Raw genomic sequence first — 25775 nt, 5'->3', positions numbered from 1 at the left:
GATGTAGACATAGAAGACAAAGAAGCTGTAGTTATACTTGTGTATTTAGTGCCTAAAGTAGAAATTGGTCCATTGGAGGTTGTCATGGGTTTGTATGTTGACACAGTAGTATTTATAATTCCCACAGAGGTTACTGTAGTTGTGTATCCAGGGGTTGTAGTACTAGTGGTTAATATAGTTGAAGTAGGTTTAATAGTACTGGTAGTGGATGTAGTGGTTAGTATAGTTGAAGTAGGTTTAATGGTAGTGGTAGTGGGTGTAGTGGTTGCTTCTGTGGTGCGTGTGGAGATTATAGTGGTAGGACTATATGTACTGGTAGTCTGAGTTGTTGTAGAACTGACAACCTGTGGAGTGGTCTGTTTAGTTGTACTAAAGGTTTCAGGGGTTGCTGTCTTTTCAGTTGTAGATTGAGCTGAACTCGGCACAGAAGTGGTAGTGGTAATGATGTCAGTTGTCCTTGTCTGAGATTGTGTGCTGGTGAGAGTAGTAGGATTTATAATTCCCACAGAGGTTACTGTAGTTGTGTATTCAGGGGTTGCAGTACTAGTGGATAATATGTTTGAGGTAGGGTTAATGGTAGTGGGTGTAGCGGTTGCTTCTGTGGTGTGTGTGGAGAGTATAGTGGTAGGACTATATGTACTGGTGATCTGAGTAGTTGTAGAACTGACAACCTGTGGCGTGGTCTGATCAGTTGTCCTAAAGGTTTCAAGGGTTGTCATGTTTTCAGTTGTAGATTGCGCTGAGCTTGACTCAGAAGTGCTACTGGTAATGATGCCAGTTGTTCTTGTCTGAGATTGTGTGCTGGTGAGAGTAACAACTGCAGAAGGTGTTTCAGGTGTGCTGGTTTCAAGCTCAGATTTAGTTGTTCTTTCTTCAGAAGTACTGGTTTGAGAAGCTTGACTTGTAACTGCAATTGCAGACATAGTAGTAGTTAGCTGAGGTCCAGCGCTAACACTGGTCTCCCCTGTAAAAATAGTCTCTGTAGTTCTGTTTCCAGTGGTGATAACTTCAGGCTGTGTAGTAGGATTTATCAGGCCAGTGGTTTGCTCAACAGTGCTTTGTGATGTTGTTACAAGTATTTCTGCTGTTGTTTTTACCTCACTACTACTGGTGTTGATGTCAGCATTTGTGATGGCTGATGTAGGCCTTTCTTTAGTAGTACTGAGTTCATGTGGTATGCTGGTTGTTATAAAAGGCGTTCTTTCTTCTGTTGTCTTTTGTTCTAGTTCAGATGAGGCAGTGATGCTGCCAGAGGTTATACTCCTTATGGTACTTTGTTCTAGCGGCATATTTGTGACTGGACCATTTGATGTAGGAATAACAGTTCTCCCAGAATCTGAACTTATTTCAAATGCAGTGATGCTAGTTATCTCAGCCGTAGAACTTTCTCTTGTAGAGATTTTTTCTGATATGGCACTGCTAGTGACATCCCTTGTAGACATTTCTATAGATGTGCCTAGGTCTACAGGTAAAGTAGTGACAACATCAGGACTGCTTCTTACAGTATTTGTTGTGCTTATCTCAGGAATGAAACTGGAGGTGGTACCATCAGTAGGTCCATTGTTAGTTGGGCTTATATCTAGCATTGTGCTAGAAATTATATCAGGGGTACTTCTTTCTCCAGTTGTGTTTGGTTCAGGATTAATAGATGTACTTTGGTCAACTGCATTAGTAGTGATGGAATCAAATGTGCTTTCTTCAGTGGTCTGGGATGTCTCAGCAGTTGGTGTATCTATAGGTGTTTTTGTTGTACCTGCAGATGTAGCTAGTTCAGTTGCCATACTGGAAGTTATCTCAGTTAAGTCACCAGATGTTGATGGTTTCTCTACTGTGCTGGAAGACTTGTCAGCTGTATCAGCAGATGTAGTTGGTTCATTGACTGAGCTGGAACTTTCTCTTGTAGAGCTTTTTACTGATATGGCATTGCTAGTGACATCCCTTGTAGACATTTCTGTAGATGTGCCTAGGTCTACAGGAAGTGTAGTGATAACATCAGGACTGCTTCTTACAGTATTTGTTGTGCTTATCTCAGGAATGAAACTGGAGGAGGTACCACCAGTAGGTCCATTGTCAGTCGGGCTTATATCTAGTATTGTGCTAGAAATTATATCAGGGGTACTTCTTTCTCCAGTTGTGTTTGGTTCAGGATTAATAGATGTACTTTGATCAACTGCATTAGTAGTGATGGAATCAAATGTGCTTTCTTCAGTGGTCTGGGATGTTTTAGCAGTTGATGTGTCTATAGGTGTTTTTGTTGTACCTGTAGATGTAGCTAGTTCAGTTGCCATACTGGAAGTTATCTCAGTTAAGTCACCAGATGTTGATGGTTTCTCTACTGTGCTGGAAGACTTGTCAGCTGTATCAGCAGATGTAGTTGGTTCATTGACTGAGCTGGAACTTTCTCTTGTGGAGCTTTTTTCTGATATGGTATTGCTAGTGACATCCCTTGTAGACATTTCTGTAGATGTGCCTAGGTCTACAGGTAAAGTAGTGATAACATCAGGACTGCTTCTTACAGTATTTGTTGTGCTTATCTCAGGAATGAAACTGGAGGTGGTACTATCAGTAGGTCCATTGTCAGTCGGGCTTATATCTAGTATTGTGCTAGAAATTATATCAGGGGTACTTCTTTCTCCAGTTGTGTTTGGTTCAGGATTAATAGATGTACTTTGATCAACTGCATTAGTAGTGATGGAATCAAATGTGCTTTCTTCAGTGGTCTGGGATGTCTTAGCAGTTGATGTGTCTATAGGTGTTTTTGTTGTACCTGCAGATGTAGCTAGTTCAGTTGCCATACTGGAAGTTATCTCAGTTAAGTCACCAGATGTTGATGGTTTCTCTACTGTGCTGGAAGACTTGTCAGCTGTATCAGCAGATGTAGTTGGTTCATTGACTGAGCTGGAACTTTCTCTTGTAGAGCTTTTTTCTGATATGGCACTGCTAGTGACATCCCTTGTAGACATTTCTGTAGATGTGCCTAGGTCTACAGGTAAAGTAGTGATAATATCAGGACTGCTTCTTACAGTATTTGTTGTGCTTATCTCAGGAATGAAATTGGAGGTGGTACCATCAGTAGGTCCATTGTCAGTCGGGCTTATATCTAGTATTGTGCTAGAAATTTTATCAGGGGTACTTCTTTCTCCAGTTGTGTTTGGTTCAGGATTAATAGATGTACTTTGATCAACTGCATTAGTAGTGATGGAATTAAATGTGCTTTCTTCAGTGGTCTGGGATGTCTCAGCAGTTGGTGTATCTATAGGTGTTTTTGTTGTACCTGCCAATGTAGCTAGTTCAGTTGCCATACTGGAAGTTATCTCAGTTAAGTCACCAGATGTTGATGGTTTCTCTACTGTGCTGGAAGACTTGTCAGCTGTATCAGCAGATGTAGTTGGTTCATTGACTGAGCTGGAACTTTCTCTTGTTGAGCTTTTTTCTGATATGGCATTGCTAGTGACATACTTTGTAGACATTTCTGTAGATGTGCCTAGGTCTACAGGTAAAGTAGTGATAACATCAGGACTGCTTCTTACAGTATTTGTTGTGCTTATCTCAGGAATGAAATTGGAGGTGGTACCATCAGTAGGTCCATTGTCAGTCGAGCTTATATCTAGTATTGTGCTAGAAATTTTATCAGGGGTACTTCTTTCTCCAGTTGTGTTTGGTTCAGGATTAATAGATGTACTTTGATCAACTGCATTAGTAGTGATGGAATTAACTGTTCTTTCTTCAGTGGTCTGGGATGTCTCAGCAGTTGGTGTATCTATAGGTGTTTTTGTTGTACCTGCCGATGTAGCTAGTTCAGTTGCCATACTGGAAGTTATCTCAGTTAAGTCACCAGATGTTGATGGTTTCTCTACTGTGCTGGAAGACTTGTCAGCTGTATCAGCAGATGTAGTTGGTTCATTGACTGAGCTGGAACTTTCTCTTGTTGAGCTTTTTTCTGATATGGCATTGCTAGTGACATACTTTGTAGACATTTCTGTAGATGTGCCTAGGTCTACAGGTAAAGTAGTGATAACATCAGGACTGCTTCTTACAGTATTTGTTGTGCTTATCTCAGGAATGAAATTGGAGGTGGTACCATCAGTAGGTCCATTGTCAGTCGAGCTTATATCTAGTATTGTGCTAGAAATTTTATCAGGGGTACTTCTTTCTCCAGTTGTGTTTGGTTCAGGATTAATAGATGTACTTTGATCAACTGCATTAGTAGTGATGGAATCAAATATGCTTAGTCCAGTGGTCTGGGATGTCTCAGCAGTTGATGTGTCTATAGGTGTTTTTGTTGAACCTGCAGATGTAGCTAGTTCAGTTGCCATACTGGAAGTTATCTTAGTTAAGTCACCAGATGTTGATGGTTTCTCTACTGTGCTGGAAGACTTGTCAGCTGTATCAGCAGATGCAGTTGATTCATTGACTGAGCTGGAACTTTCTCTTGTAGAGCTTTTTTCTGATATGGCACTGCTAGTGACATCCCTTGTAGACATTTCTGTCGATGTGCCTATGTCTACAGGTAAAGTAGTGATAACTTCAGGACTGCTTCTTACAGTATTTGTTGTGCTTACCTCAGGAATGAAATTTGAGGTAGTACCATCAGTAGGTCCATTGTCAGTTGGGCTTATATCTAGTATTGTGCTAGAAATTATATCAGGGGTACCTCTTTCTCCAGTTGTGTTTGGTTCAGGATTAATAGATGTACTTTGATCAACTGTATTAGTAGTGATGGAATCAAATGTGCTTTCTTCAGTGGTCTGGGATGTCTTAGCAGTTGATGTGTCTATAGGTGTTTTTGTTGTACCTGCAGATGTAGCTAGTTCAGTTGCCAGATTGGAAGTTATCTCAGTTAAGTCACCAGATGTTGATGGTTTCTCTACTGTGCTGGAAGACTTGTCAGCTGTATCAGCAGATGTAGTTGGTTCATTGACTGAGCTGGAAGTAACAGATGTGTAGTCATTTGTCGCAATTAAGTCAGACGTGTGACTGGTTGTGGTTGATACTCCTGCAGTGAAGGTAGATATGCCAGATGTGTCACCAGTTGTATTTGGCTCTTCTACTGTGCTGCTGCTTACATCAGGTGTGTCACTAGCTATAGAAGTTACTTGTGCTATGCTGGTAGTTATGTCAATTGTTTCACCAGTTATAGCTGGCCCTTCCGTTCTGGTACCTACATCTGTGGTATCATCAGTTGTGAATGATTCTTTAGCTGTAGTCAAGTCGGATGTTTCCCACGTTGTCAAAGCCTCTGATGTGCTAGTATCGGACGTGCCATAGATTGTAACTGGTACTTCTGTTGCACTGGTAGTTGCTGTTGTTGCTTCTTCTGCTGTGCTGGTAATTATGTCAGATCCACCACTTGTAGTCAACTTTTCTGGGCTGGTACTTGTATCAAACATGTCACTACTAGTTGAGACTTCTTTATCAGCTGCATTGGTAGTTGCGATAACTGTAGTTGTTTCATTATCTGTACTTCCAGCAGTTGGACTTTCACTACTGATATTATTACTTGTTGATGTATCATCTGTTATGGCAGTTTCTGGATCTACTGTAGTGGAATCTCCTGGATTGGAATCTGTAGTATCTGTTTGTGTAGTAGTAGGATCTAAAAAAAAAAAATGTGAGAATAAATTAATATTTATACTTTCAGTATTTTGATACTGTTGATATCATTACTGGTCAAGGTATCTTCAGATGTAGATTCTGAATAAATGGATGCAGTGGTGGTTTTGCTGGTGGACATCATTAGAATAATTTATAAACTGGATCTGGCTATGTAATCTTCATTTTTATTTGCCTCTGGGTTTCCTATAGATTTGCAACCCTTCTATCTTTTAAAACGTTCAATATTTAACTAAATGACAAAAAATGTTTATACTGCTGAGTAAATACTGCATATATATATTTTTGGGTACCTGGCTGTGAAGCTGCAAGCTGTCACAGCTGGATTCCCATGGTAAAGATGCCGGGGAGAGAGGACACAGGATGAAAACACAGGGGCCGAGCACAGCCCTGGATCGTGGGGCAGGTGAGTGGTTGTTAATTAAAAGTCAGCAGCTACAATTTTTGTAGCTGCTGACTTTTAATTTTTACATAGAAGACGGGAGCTCCTCTTTAATGAAATCAGCTCCAGTGTTTTAAAGATCACCAGCACATTATTTAATTATAACCTGTACTTAACTGAATTGTCATGCTCACCCAGGAGATGTCACTATGGTTTGTGCTGTGCACATACTTACAGCAGAAATACTGTACCTAGTTTATGTTTATAAATGCATCAATGGCACATAGAAGAAATAGACACCGTGAAGAGGATCAGCTGAAGAACATACATTTTATGACAAAACTTGGCTTCTGGACATCGAACTTATATGAGCTGCAATGGTCCTGTCAATTTGCCTGGTCACATTTAGCAGCAACAGTATATGTCAGTTAACTTGACAACGCTAACACATGTATCTGAATAATTTGGTATATAACGCTTTTATTTGGTAAACCAATTTAATAAAAAAGAGCTGACAAGTGGACAGACATATAAAAAAGTAGTTTTTAAAACTTGCTATTAAGTTTATTAATTAAACAAATGTAGTATTTTTAAATACTTTTTATGGTATTACAGTACAGTATTAACCAGTAAATTAAGCCTCCAGCCTGCATTATGCCTTAACTGACAATGATCATGTGATTGGGAAGCACTTTTAATGATTTATGATAGTTAGTGGGGATATGAACTGTCAACAACAGCTGAGCCTGACAGTTGACAGCCATACACAGTTTTGGCTGCTAACTGTCAAAGGGGATATAGATGAACAATCCCTCAGAATGGGGCATCATGCAGGGGACAGTGGGTGGGAGACAGGTCCATTTTTTCATTTATTAGTCATGTATTAGTCATTTTTTTCATCTATTATTTCACTGTACTGTATATATAAACAATGAGTGCAGCACAACCTAAAACCTCTCAACCCTCCATAATTGCCACATATTTTTCAAAAAATTTACACAATTCTTATAAGTGAAAAATAAAAATAAAAACCCCACACTACTAAATTCATATAGTGAATAATAAAAAACATATCACTCTATACATACACATATATATATATATATATATATATATATATACACATATACACACACATAACCATCTTAAAAATATAATATCGGATGATGAATAGATAAGTCAATAAATCATTTATACAATTTATACAAATCATATAAATCATGTAAAAGTCCACCAATATTATGTGCAAAATGTTATGATGAAGCGCCACAGCACTTTATCATAACATTGTGCACAAAATATTGGCCCAATGAGGACAAAACCTGTCTGTTTTCTTCATGCTTTTCATTTCCACCTATGCTTTTATTGCAACCATTTTCAACTTGAATTAATTTTTCAGTTTAAACAGTAAGAAAATGTAATATTGCCTGATTTTTTTTTTCTAACATTGGGCTCCAGTCACAAAAGCAACTCACATGTGGTATGTAGGTGTCCAGACACATTTTGCCTAAATGTCAAATGCGATCCTGAAACTTTCAGTTCACTATACCATTTTGAGGTATTTACTGCAAGACGCTCAAAATGATTGGTAAATACGGCACGAAAAGGCATTAAATTCAATTCACAGATGGAAATAAATAATTAAATGCATGCAGTTATTAGGCAGTGGTCCAGGCATGCGGTATTTAAGAAATGCAAAAAGATAATAGGTGATTTTAAATAGTCTCTGCCTTTTTGGATCAGTTCTCTCAACAGTAATGCATAGAACCCTAAATATGGAAATATGTAAATGAGCGGGGTTGATTCACTAAAAGAATAACTTGAAGTTTTTTTTTTAACTTTTGTATAGAGTGGAGGTGGATTAGAAACCATGTCAGGCTTTTATTGCTGTCTGTGTCCCCGTTCAGGGAGATTCACCCTCTCTATTTGTCCTGTTTACCATTATCATTGAAAGTGAAATAAAAAGAAAATCCCAAATTTGGTGTTTTCCCCAGAAAAGTTATAGAGAGGACATCTTCCAATGGGGACACAGATGGCAAAAAAAAAAAAAAACTGGCAGGGGTTCTAACCCTCCCTTACTCTATCCAAAATGAAAAAAAGTGTTGCCTATAGTAACACTTTCAAGCAGTTTTTCTCAACCGTTTCAACAAAGAGGAACCCTTGAAAAAAATTTCCAGTCTCAGGAAACCCCCGCTAAAAATTACTATATCTACAGCTCATGATACATTAGGGTGATGGTCAGTGAGAAGAATGCTTCTTACACTTGTGGTCACTGGGAAGAATTACCCCTTTATAGATAGCTAAAAAGATCAATGATGTAAGTGGGAACATGTCAGTGGGAAGATATCTCTAAAAACATTGTAAAAAAGTAAAGTATCCCCACTACCTATGACATATGTTCTAACAAAGGATTAGACCATTGTTATATGCATGTACATTGTACTATGTTTGGAGTGTTCGGGAGTTTTTTGCAGCAAATGATGTACACTATTGTAGCGGTACTCCATAGGGGCTGCTGAGTGTTGTAGTCAGTCTGTCACCCTGCCCAGCCAGGCACACAGCTCTCATTCACCCTCAGGCAGAAAACTAGTCCTTGAACTTTGTGTTTTTATTGAGGGGAATAAACTTGGATGGGGATAGGATATTCATGAGATGCCCAAACTGATTGCAGAAAACATACATGGGACCGACTATATACACCTCCGGTATATACAACTCCAACCTTCAACTTCAGCACATCACTTGCTTGCAGACTATCTTTCCTCAACACCTCCAGCACATCACTTGCTTGTACTTCCCAGATCAGCTAGCACTGATTTGTAGCATAGGCCTGACACTGACTCAGCCAGGCCTAAGGTAAATTTACCCTTTGCAGACAGGAACCGCAGGTGCCTTTAGTGTAGGAAAAATGGTAGATAGTCCCAGTGATAGTTGTTTATGTGGCTACTGCTCCCAGTACCACCTCTTTAGGCCCTGCCAGCTCTCCAGGCTGCAGCAGCCTCTCTCCACTGCCCATGCCACCACAATCCACTGCCCTGGTTCTGCACCCATCTCCGACTGCACTCTCCCAGTCCTCTCAGGTGTGCCTCCCCAGTCCTCTCCCGACTATGTGTCACTCACCTGCCCTCTTGGCTGCGACCTGCTGTTCCTCTCCTGGACTTTGCCTGGCAGTGCTCTCCTGCTGTCCTCTCTCGCGTGCCACCTGTCCAGGACACCTCCGTGTGTCATGAGAAGGGTCCTGTCCACACTCGAGCCCAGACCCAAGGTCACCCCCCCCCAGACTAGGGAGCTCCCTCCAAGGCCCAACAGCCTAGCACTCTATCTCCAGCTTCCATTTTGTGGTGTGGGGTTGTTTTTTAGGGGTTGGGCTTGGCCCTTTAGTTCTAGTGAAAAGAACTCTTAAGGTGTCAGCATACCAAGACATTTTGGACAATTTCATGCTCCCAACTTTGTGGGAACAGTTTGAGGATGGCCCCTTTCTGTTCCAACTTGAGTGCGCACCAGTGCACAAAGCAAGAGCAGTAAAGACATGGATGAGTGAGTTTGGGGTGGAGGAACTTGATTGGCCTGCACAGAGTCCTGACCTCAACCCAATAGAACACCTTTGGGATGAATTAGAGCGGAGACTGCGAGCCAGGGCTTCTCATCCACATCAGTGTTTGACCTCACAAATGCACTTCTGGAAGAATGGTCAAACATTCCCATAGACACACTCCCAAACCTTGTGGACAACCTTCTAAGAAGGGATGAACATGTTGTAGCTGCAAAGGGTGGACCAACTCAATATTGAACATTACGGACTAAGACTGGGATGCCATTAAAGTTCATGTGCGTGTAAAGGCAGGCACCCAAATACATTTGGCAATATAGTGCATATGCTTGTATAATTCACAAAAAAAGTCCTTAAGAATCTGGTGAAATGATCGAAGAAAATACTGTATGCTGCAGGGACCGCACTGAATTAGTGAGTTGGTATAGTGCTACGGTTTAAACCATTTTACCTCTTTGTTAGCAACAAAAACTGACAGGGGTTCTAATTCGATTCCACTGTATCAATTCTACTGGATATCACATGAGATGAAATACCAGATGGATTCATGAGATAAATACCACATATTTCTATGAAATGCCGCATGCCTTATTTTAGTAGTGTTTTCTGTGAATGCCAAAAAACCTTTTTGAAAAACGCTATGAGATATTTTACTGCAAATTTTAAAGAGGAAAATACTGCTTTGTGAATGAAGCTCATTGTCGATTATTCAAATGTTAAATGCTAGTTTTAATACGGTAGTGAGTTTGACCCTTACTGATCATAGAATTTAGTATTTTTGCCAAAATAGATTGTTTTACCAGATTATAAAAATTTCTAGAAACAATAATGTCAATGATGCAATGTTATGTTAATATTATTATTATCTCTCAAAAAAACTGCAAATGAATTTAACATTTACTGGCTTCTGACCTAGCAGCTATTCATTTTTAAATAATCTCTTGTACTGAGGGAGCACAATGAGTAATTATTTTGTCACCCAGCATGTCGCTGGGTGACAAAATAACCTCTGCTCATGACCTCTGAAACTACATTTTACAAAGCACTTATTCTTGTTTGTCTTTCTTGTGAACCAGTGTCCTTCAAGATATACTGGTTTGAGGTGTACTTTTTTTCATTGTGGGTGGTGTCCTAACCATCGAAGAAAGTTAAATAAACTTAACTCATCATTCTTGAATGGCGATGTAGTCAACTAAAAGAAAGGAATTATCTCATAATAAGTCACATTAAATCCTAATATACATATATACACTATATTACCAAAAATATTGGGACACCTGCCTTTACACAGACATGAACTTTAATGGCATCCCAGTCTTAGGTTCGATATTGAATTGGCACACCCTTTGCGGCTATAATAGCTTCAACTCTTCTGCAAAGGCTGTCCACAAGGTTTAGGAGTGTGTCCATGGGAATGTTTGAGCATTCTTCCAGAAGAGCATTTGTAAAGTCAGGCACTGATGTGGACAAGAAGGCCTGTCTCAGAGTCACCGCTCTGATTCATTCCAAAGGTGTTCTATCGGGTTGAGGAGCAGGCCAGTCAAGTTCCTCCACCCCACACTCGCTCATCCATATACTTATGGACCTTGCTTTGTGCACTGGTGTGCAGTCATGTTGGAATAGGAAAGGGCCATCCCCAAACTATTCCCACAAAGTTGGGGGCATGAAATTGTCCAAAATGTCTTGGTATGCTGATGCCTTAAGAGTTCCCTTCACTGGAACTAAGGGGCCAAGCCCAACCCCTAAAAAGCAACCCTGCACCATAATCCCCCTCCACCAAATGATTTGGACCAGTGCACAAAGCAAGGTCCATAAAGACATGGATGAGTGAGTTTGGGGTGGAGGAAACTGACTGGCCTGCACAGAGTCCTGACCTCAAGCCGATAGGACAACTTTGGGGTAAATAAGAGTGGAGACTGCGAGCCAGGCCTTCTTGTCCATATCAGTTCCGGATCTCACAAATCACTTCTGGAAGAATGGTCAAATCTACCCATAGACACACTCCTAATCCTTGTGGACAGCCTTCCCAGAAGAAATAAAAGAAAATGTAATTTCGGCTGATCTTTCTTTTGTTTTCTGACATTGTCATTTTTTAAAATGTGAAATGCTAATTTCAATATGTTAGTCAGTTTGACCCTTGCTGATCATAGAATTTTGTAGTCAAAATGCATTGTTTTAACAGATTATTTAAGTTTCTAGAAACAATAATGACAATGATGCATTATTATATTAATATTATTATTATCTCGCAAAAAAATGACGAATGAATTAAACATTCACTAACTTCTGATTTTCTGGCCTAGTAGGTATTCATTTTTAAATAATCTCTTGTACTGTGGGAGCAGAATGACTACCGTAATTATTTTCTCACCCAACATGTTGAAAAGATATAACTTTGCTCATGACCGCTGAACTATATTTTACAGAGCACTTATTCTTGTTTGTCTTTCTCATGAATCAGTGTCCTTCAAGATATACTGGTTTGAGGTGTATTTGTTCCCATTGTTGGTGTCCTAATCACCGAAGAAAGTTAAATAAACTTAACTCCTCGTTCTTGAATAGAGATGTAGTCAACTACAAGAAAGGAATTATCTCATTATAAGCCACACTAAATCCCTATATATATATATATATATATATATATATATATATATATATATATATATATATATATATATATATATATATATATATATATATATATATAACACTACTACTACTATACTAGAATTATGAGTTTCAAACCTTCAAACTCTCAGTTCTGGTGTCCACCTCCAGTTAAAGCTTTTGATGCTGTTTTAGATTAAAATGTATGAATTCTATCAAAGTATACGTAAAGACAACTTTTTTTTTTGTTTTGTTTTTTTTTTTTTTTTGGGGGGGTGGGGTTTGGGGTTTAAACAGGGTAGGTTACTGTCCAAGTAAATAGTTACGTAAGCACCAAAGCGAATGTAAATTCTCTATTAGAAGGTTTTCATCAGAATAGTTCTACCCCTTGGGAAGATTTCCCATCATTTCCTGTCCCTGTGACAACTTAATCATTTTTGTACCAGTGACAATGGTCACCAAAGCCAACAGAGATGGTAACTCTTCCTAATGGAGACACCTACCTAACAAACACTATCTGAAATATATTTTAAATTTGCCTTATGGTTCCCAGTTGTACATAAAATACATGGAATGAATAATGGGATTCTGTTTAATTTAGAAAATACATTTTCATCCTTTTCAATATTGCCAATAGTGTTGTATTCTATTGAACAAATTTAAGAGCACATCATTAGCTAGGCTACTTGCACACTATTTTTGTATTTTCATAGATAACAAAACATGATGTTTATTTTATAATTTCAACAGAACAAATAGCCATGCGAGAGAAGAAAACCAGAACATCAAATGAAAAAGGACTTTGGAACAAATTAGCAGAGCAGTTCGGTTCACAACCAGATTACAAAGCAGTCTATTGGAAAAGCAACTGGTTTATTCAATGAAAACTGTTGGAAGAAGCAAACAGCAATTTGCTGTACCCATAGCAAGTATTAAAGGCCTGGTTCACACCTATGCAGGTTGCAGTTTGCATATTCCAGGTGCATTTTGTGTTTTTCAGTACACGTTTTTGATCCATTAACCTCCCTGACGGTTTTCCCGAGTGCGGCTCGGGGTTAAATTTCAGTCCCATTAGCCACACTCGGGATTACATTGCAGGATCCTGGTGCGGCTTTACTTACCTTGTCCCCGGGATCCTGCGATGTCCCCCACTGTGTCTGCGGGCTGCGTCTCCTCCGAAGCCCCTCCATGCCAAGCTCCGTTCCCTGCGAGCATCGCGACGCACGGGGGCGGAGCCTGGTGGCAAATTCAAAAGAATGTAAAAACCATAACACATACAGTACTGTAATCTTACAGATTACAGTACTGTATGAAATTATTTCACATCCCTTTTGTCCCCAGTGCTTTGGCCCATGCCCTGCATGCAGTTTTATATTATATATACTGTTCTTTCTGCCTGGAAACTGGAGATTGTCCATAGCAACCAAAAAGTGTCCCTTTACGTCAAAAGTGGCTTTAGACCAGCTAGAAAACAGGGATAGTAAATTAGAACACTTGCAGAATTGAGCAATAGTGAATCGTGGGGAAATTTATTTTATTATTATTATATTATTATTTTTTTTAATTATTTATATTTATTTATTATATTATAATTTATGTTTTTGTGTTTCAAACTTTATCATACCCGGGATATCTACTAGACTCTTATTTGAACAGATTTAAGTGTGTTATTGTTAAGAATTACAGACCTACAATATAAAACGTCAAATTTCCATGCAAAATAATTGTACCGCTTTCAGCACCTAAAATCCGAAATAATCATACCACCAGGGAGGTTAAAGTCTATGGAACCCAAAACCAGAAAAAAATCCCTGGCCCTTTCCAAAAAATTCCCAGATGTGAACGTGACCGTTAGGAAACCAAATTAAATAGTGTGATTTCTGCAAAAACTGAAAACGCACTACAAAATGCATAGGTGCGAACCAGGCCTTAAGCCTGGTACACATGATCGAATTGTTGGCCAACAGAGCGTCAGACTTTTGTCCGAAGGGCGTGTGCCAGGAACTTGTCTTGCATACAAACGTTACACAATTGTCGGCCAACAAACACAAACATAGTGACGTACTACGTGGTATTTCAGCTCTTGAGCGCCACACTTTAGGCACCTTCTGCCAATGTCTTGTTTGGTGAGCATTGATTCCGAGCATGAGTGTATGTACTTTGGACTTTTGTGTGACGGACTTGTGTACACACGATACGAAAATCTGACAACAGACCATTGTCCGCCGGAAATTTACTAGCCTGCCTTTCAACATTTGTTGGCAGAAAGTTGGACAACAATTGTCTGAAGGACAATTTTAGGCAAACAGTCTGTCATCGCACAATTCCCTGCAGAAAATACGATCGTGTGTATGAGGATTTAGACTCTACCTTGGATCGATCAGGCTTTGCAGTTTGCATATGCATTTTGCATTTTTCATTACACGCTTTTCATCCATTGAAGTCTATGGAACCAAAAACTAGAAAAAAAAAGTCCCTGGCCCTTTCCATAAAATGCAAAGATGTGAACTACATCCATAGGAAACCATGTTAAATGGACTGTAGTGTGTTTCTGCAAAACTGAAAACGTGCTAAAAAATGCAAAGGCAATTGACGATATCTAGGTACCATGACCAAATGGTACTTGGCAAGCATCTTATGCTATATGTAGTTTACATGTAGATTACATAATATAATAATGTTGGGAAACATTCATTATTGCTGCACAGAGAGAAATGTGAATTTACAGCTAGGAATATAAACAGTAATAATTGTACTCAGAGTCAATCTGTGATAGTGTAACAAAGGAACAAAAAGCAACAAAAACATAGACCTGAGTTGTGCCCTGATCAAGTGGTCAGTATGCCTGAAAGGGGGCATACCCAAGTATGAATTGAAATAAAATGAAAAAGAAAAGAAAAAGGGAATGGGTGGGTGGGACACGAGATCCTACGACCACAAGAAGGAGAAGAAGGAGGGCAGGCTTTATGCAGCCTGACTCCTCCTACAATAACAGGCTGACCTGCGGTCAGCCTTACACTTGTACTCGGAGTCAATCTGTGATAGTGTAACAAAGGAACAAAAAGCAACAAAAACATAGACCTGAGTTGTGCCCTGGTCAAGTGGTCAGTATGCCTGAAAGGGGGCAAAAATGACCAGTAGGATGAATATGATGCCAAATTATAGCCCACTGAAATTACGTATAAACTATCAAATTACAACCGCTTATGGTATCTCAAAAAGTGGCTCTGGGCCAAACCCAGAGAAAACAAGATGACCTCCACCTACCCAAACGGGCCGGGGTCCCTGGTACAAATACACCGAACCTGCTCCTATCACTTATGACCCAAACCGGGTATAAGCCTGCCCTGAGCACTGAGCTGGTACCCAACATGAAGGAGACCATGAGAATGTGATAGATACCACACGGAAAAAATGACCCATGATGAGAAGTCCGCTGATCACAGCAGGAGGGCTACTCTTCAAGAACCCTGAGGATTGCTTATAGAATGCGCAGCAAATAAAGAAAGTCTGTCAGGGTCTCTAACAACATGAAATGCTGAGTCCAACCAGATACGCCCTGACAATGTCATGCCGATATGAGATAAAAGGGCAAAAACCGAACCAAGTAGGAAGCCTACTGATCCTGACCTAGAGACTGAGAAAATTCGGAATCCACTAAACCCCCGAGCCTGTAAAAGCTGCTGGAGCTGCCATGCTGACTTACCATAGTTCCATGCTTCTGCCAACCCTAGCCAAAAGCAACTAGGAAATAAAAGGTTGTGTGCATACAAGAGGGAAAAACCAGTCCCCTGGGTAACCTACTCCGCGTAAGTGACATGCCACTGGGACAGCAACATGAACTACGAAAGAACGTGAGCATGCTGAGAACCTGCGCCAGGAACGTAAGCTGCGTGAAAGAACGAAACACATGTATAATGCAAGCTATGAACCGTGAGCAGCCTAAGCACCGAAGCTGCAAGAAACCGCAAACTACATGAAAACCCCGGTAGCACGAGAACGTGAATTGATGAACAGCGTGAGAAACATGAGAACGAGAGTAACCTTGGGAAAACATGAGAAAACCTAGAAGAACGAGAGAAACATAAAAGTGAGATTATCATAGAAACAACAAATTGCAAAAGACACGTAAAATGCATGAGACACGTAAAATGCATGAGACACGTAAAATGCATGAGACACGTATATAGCATGAGACACGTATATAGCATGAGACACGTATATAGCATGAGACACGTATATAGCATGAGACACGTAAATAGCATGAGACACGTAAATTGCATGAGACACGTAAACTGCATGAGACACGTAAACTGCATGAGACACGTAAACTGCATGAGACACGTAAATTGCATGAGACACGTAGACTGCATGAGACACGTAGACTGCATGAGACACGTAGACTGCATGAGAAACGTAAATTGCATGAGAAACGTAAATTGCATGGGAAACGTAAATTGCCTGAAAAACGTAAATTGCATAAGAGACGTGAGTTTGTATGAAATACATAAACAGCGTAAGAACAGATGAGGAGACTTGCCACCGAACAAGCCAATTAAAAACGATCACCTCAATCTATCAACCCATAGACATGATGGGTAATCTGCAGTGGTAGAACATGAACAACCCAGCTGTTTGACAGCAACCAAATAACATTACGTACAACCAGCCCCAAGACATAACACCCCTGGTACCTGACAATGATGATGTGGGTGCAGGAATGGCAAGGCCAATAGCGAAAGAATGTGAACCTAATGATGACACCCCCCTACTGTATGCAGTGAGTGAGCCCGAGCAACCTGCAGCGCCTGGACAGGAAATTAAAAACGAACACTCAGGGCTAAGATACCCACAGACCGTGGTGGGTAGAAGTAAATGTATAATGGTGAACGTGCACGTATGATGTATGGAAAACAGGCGAGAAGATTGTGGGACAACAATCAATTAAAAACGAAACCTCAGCCTGTACAGATCTGTAGACGTGACAGACCCTGAATGTGAGCACTAGCTAACAGAAATGCAGCGAACGAAAAGCTGTGACAAACATATGACATATGAGAGAAGCCTGGGAAAACGAGAGAAGCATGAGAAAACGAGAGAAGCCTGGGAAAATGAGAGAAGCATGGGAAAACAAGAATCAAAGGAAAACGTGAGAATCAAGGAAAAACGAGAGAATCAAACGTGAGCACCAAGGGAAAAAACGTGAAAAAATGAGAAAAGTAAGAAAAACATGAGGAATGTAAGAAAACATGAAAAGGCATAAGAAGTGACACATTGCACGAGAAACCGTAATTGCATGAAAACACTGTGAAAATTGCATGAAAACACTGAAAATTGCATGAAAACACTGTGAAAATTGCATGAAAACACTGAAAAAAAAAATTGCATGAAAACCCTGTAAAAATTGCATGAAACACTGTAAAAATTGCATGAAACCACTGTAAACTGCATGAAAACACTGTGAGCTGCATGAAAACACTGTGAAACAAATGAAAACACTGTGAAACAAATGACAGACCATGACATAAAAAAAACATGACATGAAACGTAATAGACCTGTGAAAATAAGAAAAAAACATGGGAAAACGAGAGAAGCACCCGAAAGCAACATGGAAAAACGTGAGAAACATGGAAAAACGTGAGAAACATGGGAAGACGTGAGAAACATGGGAAGACGTGAGAAACATGGGAAGACGTGAGAAACATGGGAAGACATAAGCATGAACAAATGTGAGAGGCATGGGAAAACGTGGGAAGCGTAAGAAACATGGAAAACGCGAGAACCACGTAAGACGTGAGAAACATGGGAAAACATGAGAAATATAAGAAACATGAATAGGCATGAGAAGTGACAAATTACATAAGAAATCGAACATTTCATGAGAACACCGTAAATTACATGAGAACCGTAAATAGCATGAGAAACGTAAATTGCATGAGAAAATGTAAATTGCATGAGAAAACGTAATAGCATGAGAACCCGTAACAAAGCATGAGAGACTGAAAAATGCATGAGAAACCGTAATTTAATAAAACCGTGAAATGCATTAAAAACGTGTAAAATGCATGAGAAACCGTAAAATGCATGGAAAACAGTAAAATGTACGAGAAACAGCAAAAAGCACGAGAAACAGTAAAAAAGCACGAGAATCCGTAAAATGCATGAGAAACCGTAAAATGCATGAGAAACCGTAAAATGCATGAGAAACCGTAATTTTTAATGACACCGTAAAAATGCATGAAAAACTGTAAAATGCATGAGAACCCATAAATTATATGAGAAACCATAAATCGCATGAGAAACCGTAAAATGCACGATAACCGTAAAATGCATGAGAACCGTAAATTGTATGCGAAACTAACATGCATGAGAACCGTAAATAGCATGAAAACCGTAAAATGAATAAGAAATCGTAAATCGCATGAAACCATAAAATGCATGAGAAGCCGTAAATTAAATCGTAAAATGAATGATAAAAACCGTAAAATGCATGAAAAACTGTAAATCGCATGAAAAAAACAAAAATCACATGAGAAATCGTAAATTGCATGCCCCCAAAGGACCCCCACAGAAAATAATGAGATGACAGGCAATGAGCAAGAGTCATGACAACCCCACAGCCTGAATTAACCCCTGAACCCTGTGCTTACACATGCGTAGCATGAGGTAACCGGGTGCTAGCAACATGGCCCCATGCAGGTGAAAAGGCAGCATCCGCAGGCTGTCCTGTCTGCAACTGTACCATAGACACCCCCAACCGCACCAAAACATTAAATACCTTGCAACAAACAGCTGAACCCCTTCCCCCACAGCGTGAGTACCGGGATGGCGGCTCCCACGTGGAGCTGGATCTGCACAGGGAGAGGAGCAGACAGGTGGTCGATTACCCCCACGTCAGCATTGGAAGGAGCGGACAGGCGGCCCCGGAGCAGCACACACCCGGAGCCCACTGACACAACCCATGTGCAGTAGTACAAAGCACGGATGCTGGAGGTGATAGTAAGTGCTCAGTCCTGTGTGCGATCAGACAGAATACACAATACCTGGTTGGCGGTATCACTGGTGGTGTACCTGGGCGGGTGTGCGGTGTATACAAGCAGACTCGGATTGCAGCGCCCCGGGAGTCTTCCGTATCTTTTGGCCATATAATGAGACAGAGCATCCCACTCTCTCTCTCCTTTACATCCCATCTGCCGTCTAACACTTCCTCTTCCAGCCCCCCCCCCCTAGCCCAGGCCGGCACCTGAGCGGGACGGGTGGCATCTGATGTGGATCCTCCGTTGATGCCACCCGCCCACACCTACCGGAACCGCGACCACCGGGAGAGAGAACCAAAAGAGAACCTTGCAGCCGACCATGCTGCCGCCCTGCAAGCCGAAAACAGGAAGTGATCTGCCGTGACCTGCCCTAACCCGGAAGTGACCTCACGAGATCCTACAACCACAAGAAGGAGAAGAAGGAGGGCAGGCTTTATGCAGCCTGACTCCTCCTACAATAACAGGCTGACCTGCGGTCAGCCTTACACTAATGACTGGGATCTCTGAATTTAAGGGTATATGGGGACACTGATGCTATCTGCACCCCAGTGATAGTATATTCATGTGCTTTTTATCTTATCTTATAGCTGCATTATCTTGATTGTAGATATGTGTATCTACAATTAAGATAATGCAGTACCGCAAACAAGACAGTTAAAAAAAATCAATAACAAAGTGGAAGCTAAATAAAAGGGTTCAATAAACATGAAACAATGTAAATGAAGAGAAGATTGTAGGTGAGGATGCCAAAGTTACCATGTGGTTGCATTCAGCACAGAACTGCCTTGTGACTTGTTAACAATTCATGCAAATGCTTGGCTACCAAACGACTGGCTGTAGTAGTAGCTGTCTTTGACAGCTCGGTCACTGTGCTGGGAGCATGCAGCAAGCGTGCTCTCAGCACAGCAAGCTCTGCCACCCATGGATGTATATGTGTGGCATGTGGGTGGTAATGCCCACCCTCTTTGCCACTGCACATACGTGTTAGGTGGGCAGAAAGAGGTTAAAGAGATGGGACTATGGTAGTAGTTCAGATAAAGTGCATTTAAGCCAAACTTTTTTTTTTTTTTTGATAGAGTGAGAAAAGTTGGAGAACCCCAGTCAGGTTTTTTTTTATTGTTGTGTATGTCTGCTGGGGGGATTTCCCTTCTGTTTTTGTGCTGGGCACCATTGTCACCAGGACAAAAAGAGAGGGAAAAATCCAACATTTTAAATAGCCACCAGAACAGGATAATGCCCTGTACACACGGTCGGATTTTCCGACGGAAAATGTGTGATAGGACCTTGTTGTCGGAAATTCCGACCGTGTGTGGGCTCCATCACACATTTTCCATCGGATTTTCCGACACACAATGTTTGAGAGCAGGATATAAAATGTTCTGACAACAAAATCCGTTGTCGGAAATTCCGATCGTATGTAGACAAATCCGACGCACAAAGTGCCACGCATGCTCAGAATAAATAAAGAGATGAAAGCTATTGGCTACTGCCCCGTTTATAGTCCCAACGTATGTGTTTTACGTCACCGCGTTCAGAATGATCGGATTTTACGACAACTTTGTGTGACCGTGTGTATGCAAGACAAGTTTGAGTCAACATCCATCGGAAAAAATCCTAGGATTTTGTTGTCGGAACGTCGGATTAATGTCCGACCGTGTGTACGGGGCATTAGAGTGAAATCTTCCAATGAGGAGATTTGTTCCAGTGACAACCGAGGATTTTTCGCACTTTCGAGAGATTTCCTCTGTCAATGGGGGCAGAAAGTAAAAGGAAATCTACCAATAAATGGCAAAAAAGTATCACTGGGGCTCTAACCCTCTTTATCACTTCCCATTGTTGCCTCAGTAGCCGTTTTTTTTCCCAAGTAACCTTACCTGGGTTTCTTTTTATATGTCTAGTTTGTTTGGCTACGGTAACAACACCCTATAGTGGTGAGTGGCCTAAGGATTGATGTAACCAAACACGTATTTGTGGATACACTATCATAGGACCCCTTTTTTCTCTTGCTATATTAACGCTCTAACCCTTACCTACTCTATGCAAAAAAACAAAAAAAGTTCTGCCTTTTAATATACTTTCATTATTTTGAGCTTCTAAATGCGACACATCTGCACTGTACATGAAAACAAGTACGTAAACTAATATTAACATCAGTTAAAAAATGTGAAGGTAAATTCCTGAGAAGTTGAAAGAGAGACTTTCTTGGGACTGTTTTATAACTGAACACTGAAAGTTCTTTTTGTCAATCGCTATGCAGTGCATTAATCTCTGGGGTGAGAGTGATTTTTTACAGCAGACAGCAACCGTGCGCATTGGTCACAAGTCAAAGCGCTCTTCTGCGCTGAATGCAAACACATAGTAACTACACTATCCTACACTACAACCTGCTTTGGCTTGCATTGAATAAAAAAAGGTGCAGAAACTGCGGTCCAAATAATCTCTTTCACATGTTGATAGAACCAAACTATGTATAATGTCCTATAGTTTCCACTGTTTACCACGTGCTATACCTTGTTTAAACAGCAAAGCCAACTAATGACATAAAAATAGCCTGAATTAATTTCCTACATCTGGCACAAGTATACAGTATTTTCTGTATGTTCTTTTTTTATCTGTTTCTCAATCAGAGATGTCTTTCCCTAATTAACTTTAAGCTGGTGTTAAATGGAATGATTTCTATAAAATTTTACAAAAATTGATGACAATTTTAATTAGAATGATTGTTCACAAACAAAATAAAACTTTTTTTTTTTTACCATTTTATGTCAGGGTAATGTGTCATTGTTTCAGTCCATTTACATTCTGAAGAGTAGCACTTTCATTTTAATTTAAATGATTGCACTGTAATTGACCTTTTTTTTAAAATTCAATATAATGGCATTTTCTGATAACTATCATCCAAGCGAATGATTTTGCAACAAGTGGTGAAACTTTTTTGACCAGTATCTAATTTCTGTTGGTTATAAGAAATCATTTTGTAAATTTCCTTAACGTTCATCAAACTTTTGTAATATTTTTGCTAAATCTTCTGAAATCTTGGCACATACATGACCGGTCTAGTCCTAAAGTACACTTTTTCTGCTCAAAAGGTATGGGTGACCATATGCAGGGTGATTACTGAGCAGATTCAGGTTCAGTCTGCAGACAGTGAAGCCTGGTACACACTTTCCTTTGTTTTTTCGTTCAACCCAGCAGGTTGAAAAAAAAGTGTCAACTCCTGGGAAACCCCCCACCAGAACACTTCAATCAGCGCTCTTCACCATTGGCTGAGAGCACTGATCGAGAAACGGTTGGCTGCTGGCTTTCTAGCATACTCGTCCGACAGAAGCTGGCCAAACGGGCTGAATGTCGACCGTTTCATTTTTTTTTTAACCGGCCGATGTCTCCCGACATTCGAACCATGTGTACGGGGCTTTAAGCTAAGTAAAAGGTGAGCACAACTCCGATCTGCACTAGGTATCCCCCACAGATATCAAGGAGTATACCTCATCCTAGACAATGTGAGATGAGCTCTGGGATCTAGTGTGTCACCCAATGGTGACAGCTGTGCAAGGGTAGTACTTTATCCTTTCCTTTGCTATCAATGTCCCTGCAAAATAATGAGCATTTCTTTTAGCATAAAGTGCTTGTTAACATCCTCTGCAACATCAGATACAACCTGATTAAAGCCAGAGATGTTTCAAGGTGGATTGCTATATACTTTACATGAAAAGCCTTAGGCCCCTTTCACACTTGTGCGACTTCAAAGTCGCGCGATTTCGCAGGCACGATTTTACTGCGAATTTGCGAGATTTTGCCGCGATTTGGGATCAGTACTACTTTGTACGACTTTGCCACAACTTTGGCATTAACAAATGAAAACATACATGGTATGAGACTTGTGCTTACAGCTTGTGTTTACAAATTCGTACTGAAATCGTGTTTATATTATTCAGGTACGATTTGCGTGCTACTTGAGGGTTTAACATTGAGGTCTATGGACATCAACTCGTATGGAAGTTGGACCAAAGTAGTGCAGGGACTACTTTGAAGTCGGCACGACTTAAAGTCCTGCCAATATGAATGGTAGTCATTGAAAATCATGGAGAATGACTTGTCATACGATTTTGCAGTACAAAATCGTGGGACAAGTCATATAAGTGTAAAAGGGGACTTATGGGTACTTGTTCCATTTTAAAACTATTCCAAAGTGTAAAATAAGCTTAATGCACTGCTAGAACATAAAATGAAACATGCAATTGTCCCTGCATTGTGAAATAATTGTTGTAGAGTCACCCATGACAGTTTACACAACACTTGTGTTATTCCAACAATCAATTACAGGCAGCAATATTCATTTTTTGACAATATTATTGCACATATTATTTCATGAATTATCTGCTTGCTTAGCTAAGCTGTTATCACAGACAGACTTCGGTGACACAACTCAGTTGTGCACTGTTTATTCTAACTGTATTCACTGATAGACTTCGGAGATACAAAAGAAGTTGTACTGCCTTGCCCTGGGCTATGTCTGTGGAAAGGCCAGAAAAGCTGGCCCGTTAGCTTAGTACAGGAAGATGCTATGATACCTAAACACCTGTTAAGAATGTAGATATGTGCATTGTAGACAGTACAAAGGTTCATGTATCACCTAATGGGATGGCAGTAAAAAAATTAATAGTAATAAGAACCAGATTTGGCTGCTTTACTCATTACACTCTGCTGACTCTAGAGGTAAGCCTGGTACACACTGACAGATTTTTTTTTTCATTCAACTCAGCAGGCTCGACAAAAAAATTTGAGTAGCTTGCGAGGAGCTCACTGTATTATGCGATATTAGTACAGCGATCTCCCCACTGAGCTGTTGTGTTCTGCCCCCCGCCCTGCCAGAACACACTGGTCTGCACTTACAGCCAGTGGCCAATACCGGCTGATATTCAGCACGTGTGCACTAGGCTGTAATTAATATGTATAATAAAAGCCTTAAAGACCACAAAACAAATCCAGAGGTAATGGTGTATGATTTACTAACTACAGAATGTTACGTTGGAATACACAATAATGTACAAAGAAAGTAAGAAGGAAAAAAAAAAAAAAAAAATCATCTTTTCTTGCACGTAACTGAATACATTCAACTTCCTCTGTTATGTGTACAGTCTCCCCAGTCCTTTAGTAAATCAGCCATAAAGCTGGATTGCTAAATGACCTATGTAGGGATTCATATTTAACATAGCCCTTGTTCACTTTGAAACGTTTGAGCATATTTCTATCTCTAATCACAAAATATGTTAACAGCAACTTTAAAAAAAAAAAAAAAATATCCACATCCACATTCTAAATGTATGTATGCACATTCCTCTGTCTTGCTTCACAACATAAATATGAATGCATAGGCAACCCACTCATCCCTGTTTTAAGTTGGACCTAGGAGTACCTTTGAATATTAGGATTCTGCTTGCATATCCAATCTTCCCTGGATGCTTATGATTAGCTTACACCCAAAAGATAGCAGAGCAGCGAGGTGTCAGTTAATATCTGCGTCAGTAGAAACCAACAACAAATCAGCAAAAAACGGTCAGCCCTTTGGATTTTCCAGGTTCTGTCTTGTGATTTAATCATGACAGGACTGCTGCAAAAGTTTTCAAAATTGGTCACCTCCCTGTATACTACTTGAGAAGCAAGGTTATAGCAGAACTTCAGTATAAACTTGTTTTTAATATCTTTGGAAAGAACAGAGAAGAGTGAGAACCTCTGTCAGGTTTTTATTGCTGACTGTGTTCCTGTTGGGGAGTTTCCTCCTACCTTCTGTTTAGGGAATACTGGTCACCAAGAAGAAAATGAGTCAATGAACATAGAGGGGACAGACAGAAAACAAAACAGAGGCTCCTAACCTTCCTTGCTCTATTCAAAAGTATTTTGGGCTAAAAAAATAAAATGAAATGAATGAAAAAAAAAATTAAAAAAATGTAAAGATAGTATAATTGCAAGCTGATGACATTATTCCGTTTTTTTACTATTATCATTTACCTCAATAATAATTAGTAATTTTGTGTTAAAAAAAACTCAAACAAAGATAAATGTGATAAATAATCTTACCACTCAAAGCCAAGATACAGCAGATAACATAAATCCACAGAATTTGTTTGCCCATTATTTCTTTGTAGTTCTCTTGCTTCCTTATCAGAACATCATGCTAAAATAGAGTCCTTCACTTCACAAGAACAGGTGTCTGTCTGCTACTGTCTCTCCCACACTGATTCTCCTTACTTTGTATGAAGGGAGGAGACACAGGTACTTCTCGTTGTCCATCCCATTTTTTACAGCTTCCAAACACCCTGCCTGCTAGCCAGCACATTTTCCATTAACTCACCCATTGCTGTGACAAATGATACTAATATGAAAACAATTATAGAGAAATTGGACTTTAATATATATATATACAAACATGGGTTTCATCTTGATATGCCTTGAAACATACTGAATGAAATTCAGTGCCATTATACAATTAATCTCTTTTTATTATTATTATTCAAAAGCTTAATGAACATATTGACCTCCCAGGGTCCCAAAACCCGCTACGTGGCTTATATATCTAAGAACTAC

At 40.0% G+C, this 25775-nt stretch overlaps 1 protein-coding gene across 1 annotated transcript in view; it reads right to left on the bottom strand.

The window, feature by feature from the left end:
• LOC141139893 (uncharacterized) overlaps nt 1-25388 on the bottom strand; it is a 163373-nt gene extending 137985 nt beyond the window's left edge. The window contains 2 exon segments of the mRNA XM_073626451.1: nt 2-5596; nt 25269-25388. Coding sequence (XP_073482552.1) covers nt 2-5596; nt 25269-25323 — 5650 coding nt within the window. The 5' untranslated portion in view covers nt 25324-25388.
• Nucleotides 25389-25775: the final 387 nt, after the last annotated feature.

The sequence above is a fragment of the Aquarana catesbeiana genome, linkage group LG04, assembly GCF_042186555.1.
Source record: "Aquarana catesbeiana isolate 2022-GZ linkage group LG04, ASM4218655v1, whole genome shotgun sequence".
Taxonomy (NCBI): domain Eukaryota; kingdom Metazoa; phylum Chordata; class Amphibia; order Anura; family Ranidae; genus Aquarana; species Aquarana catesbeiana.
Note: the sequence above shows the minus strand (reverse complement) of the source record. Positions and strands in the feature narration are given on the sequence as shown.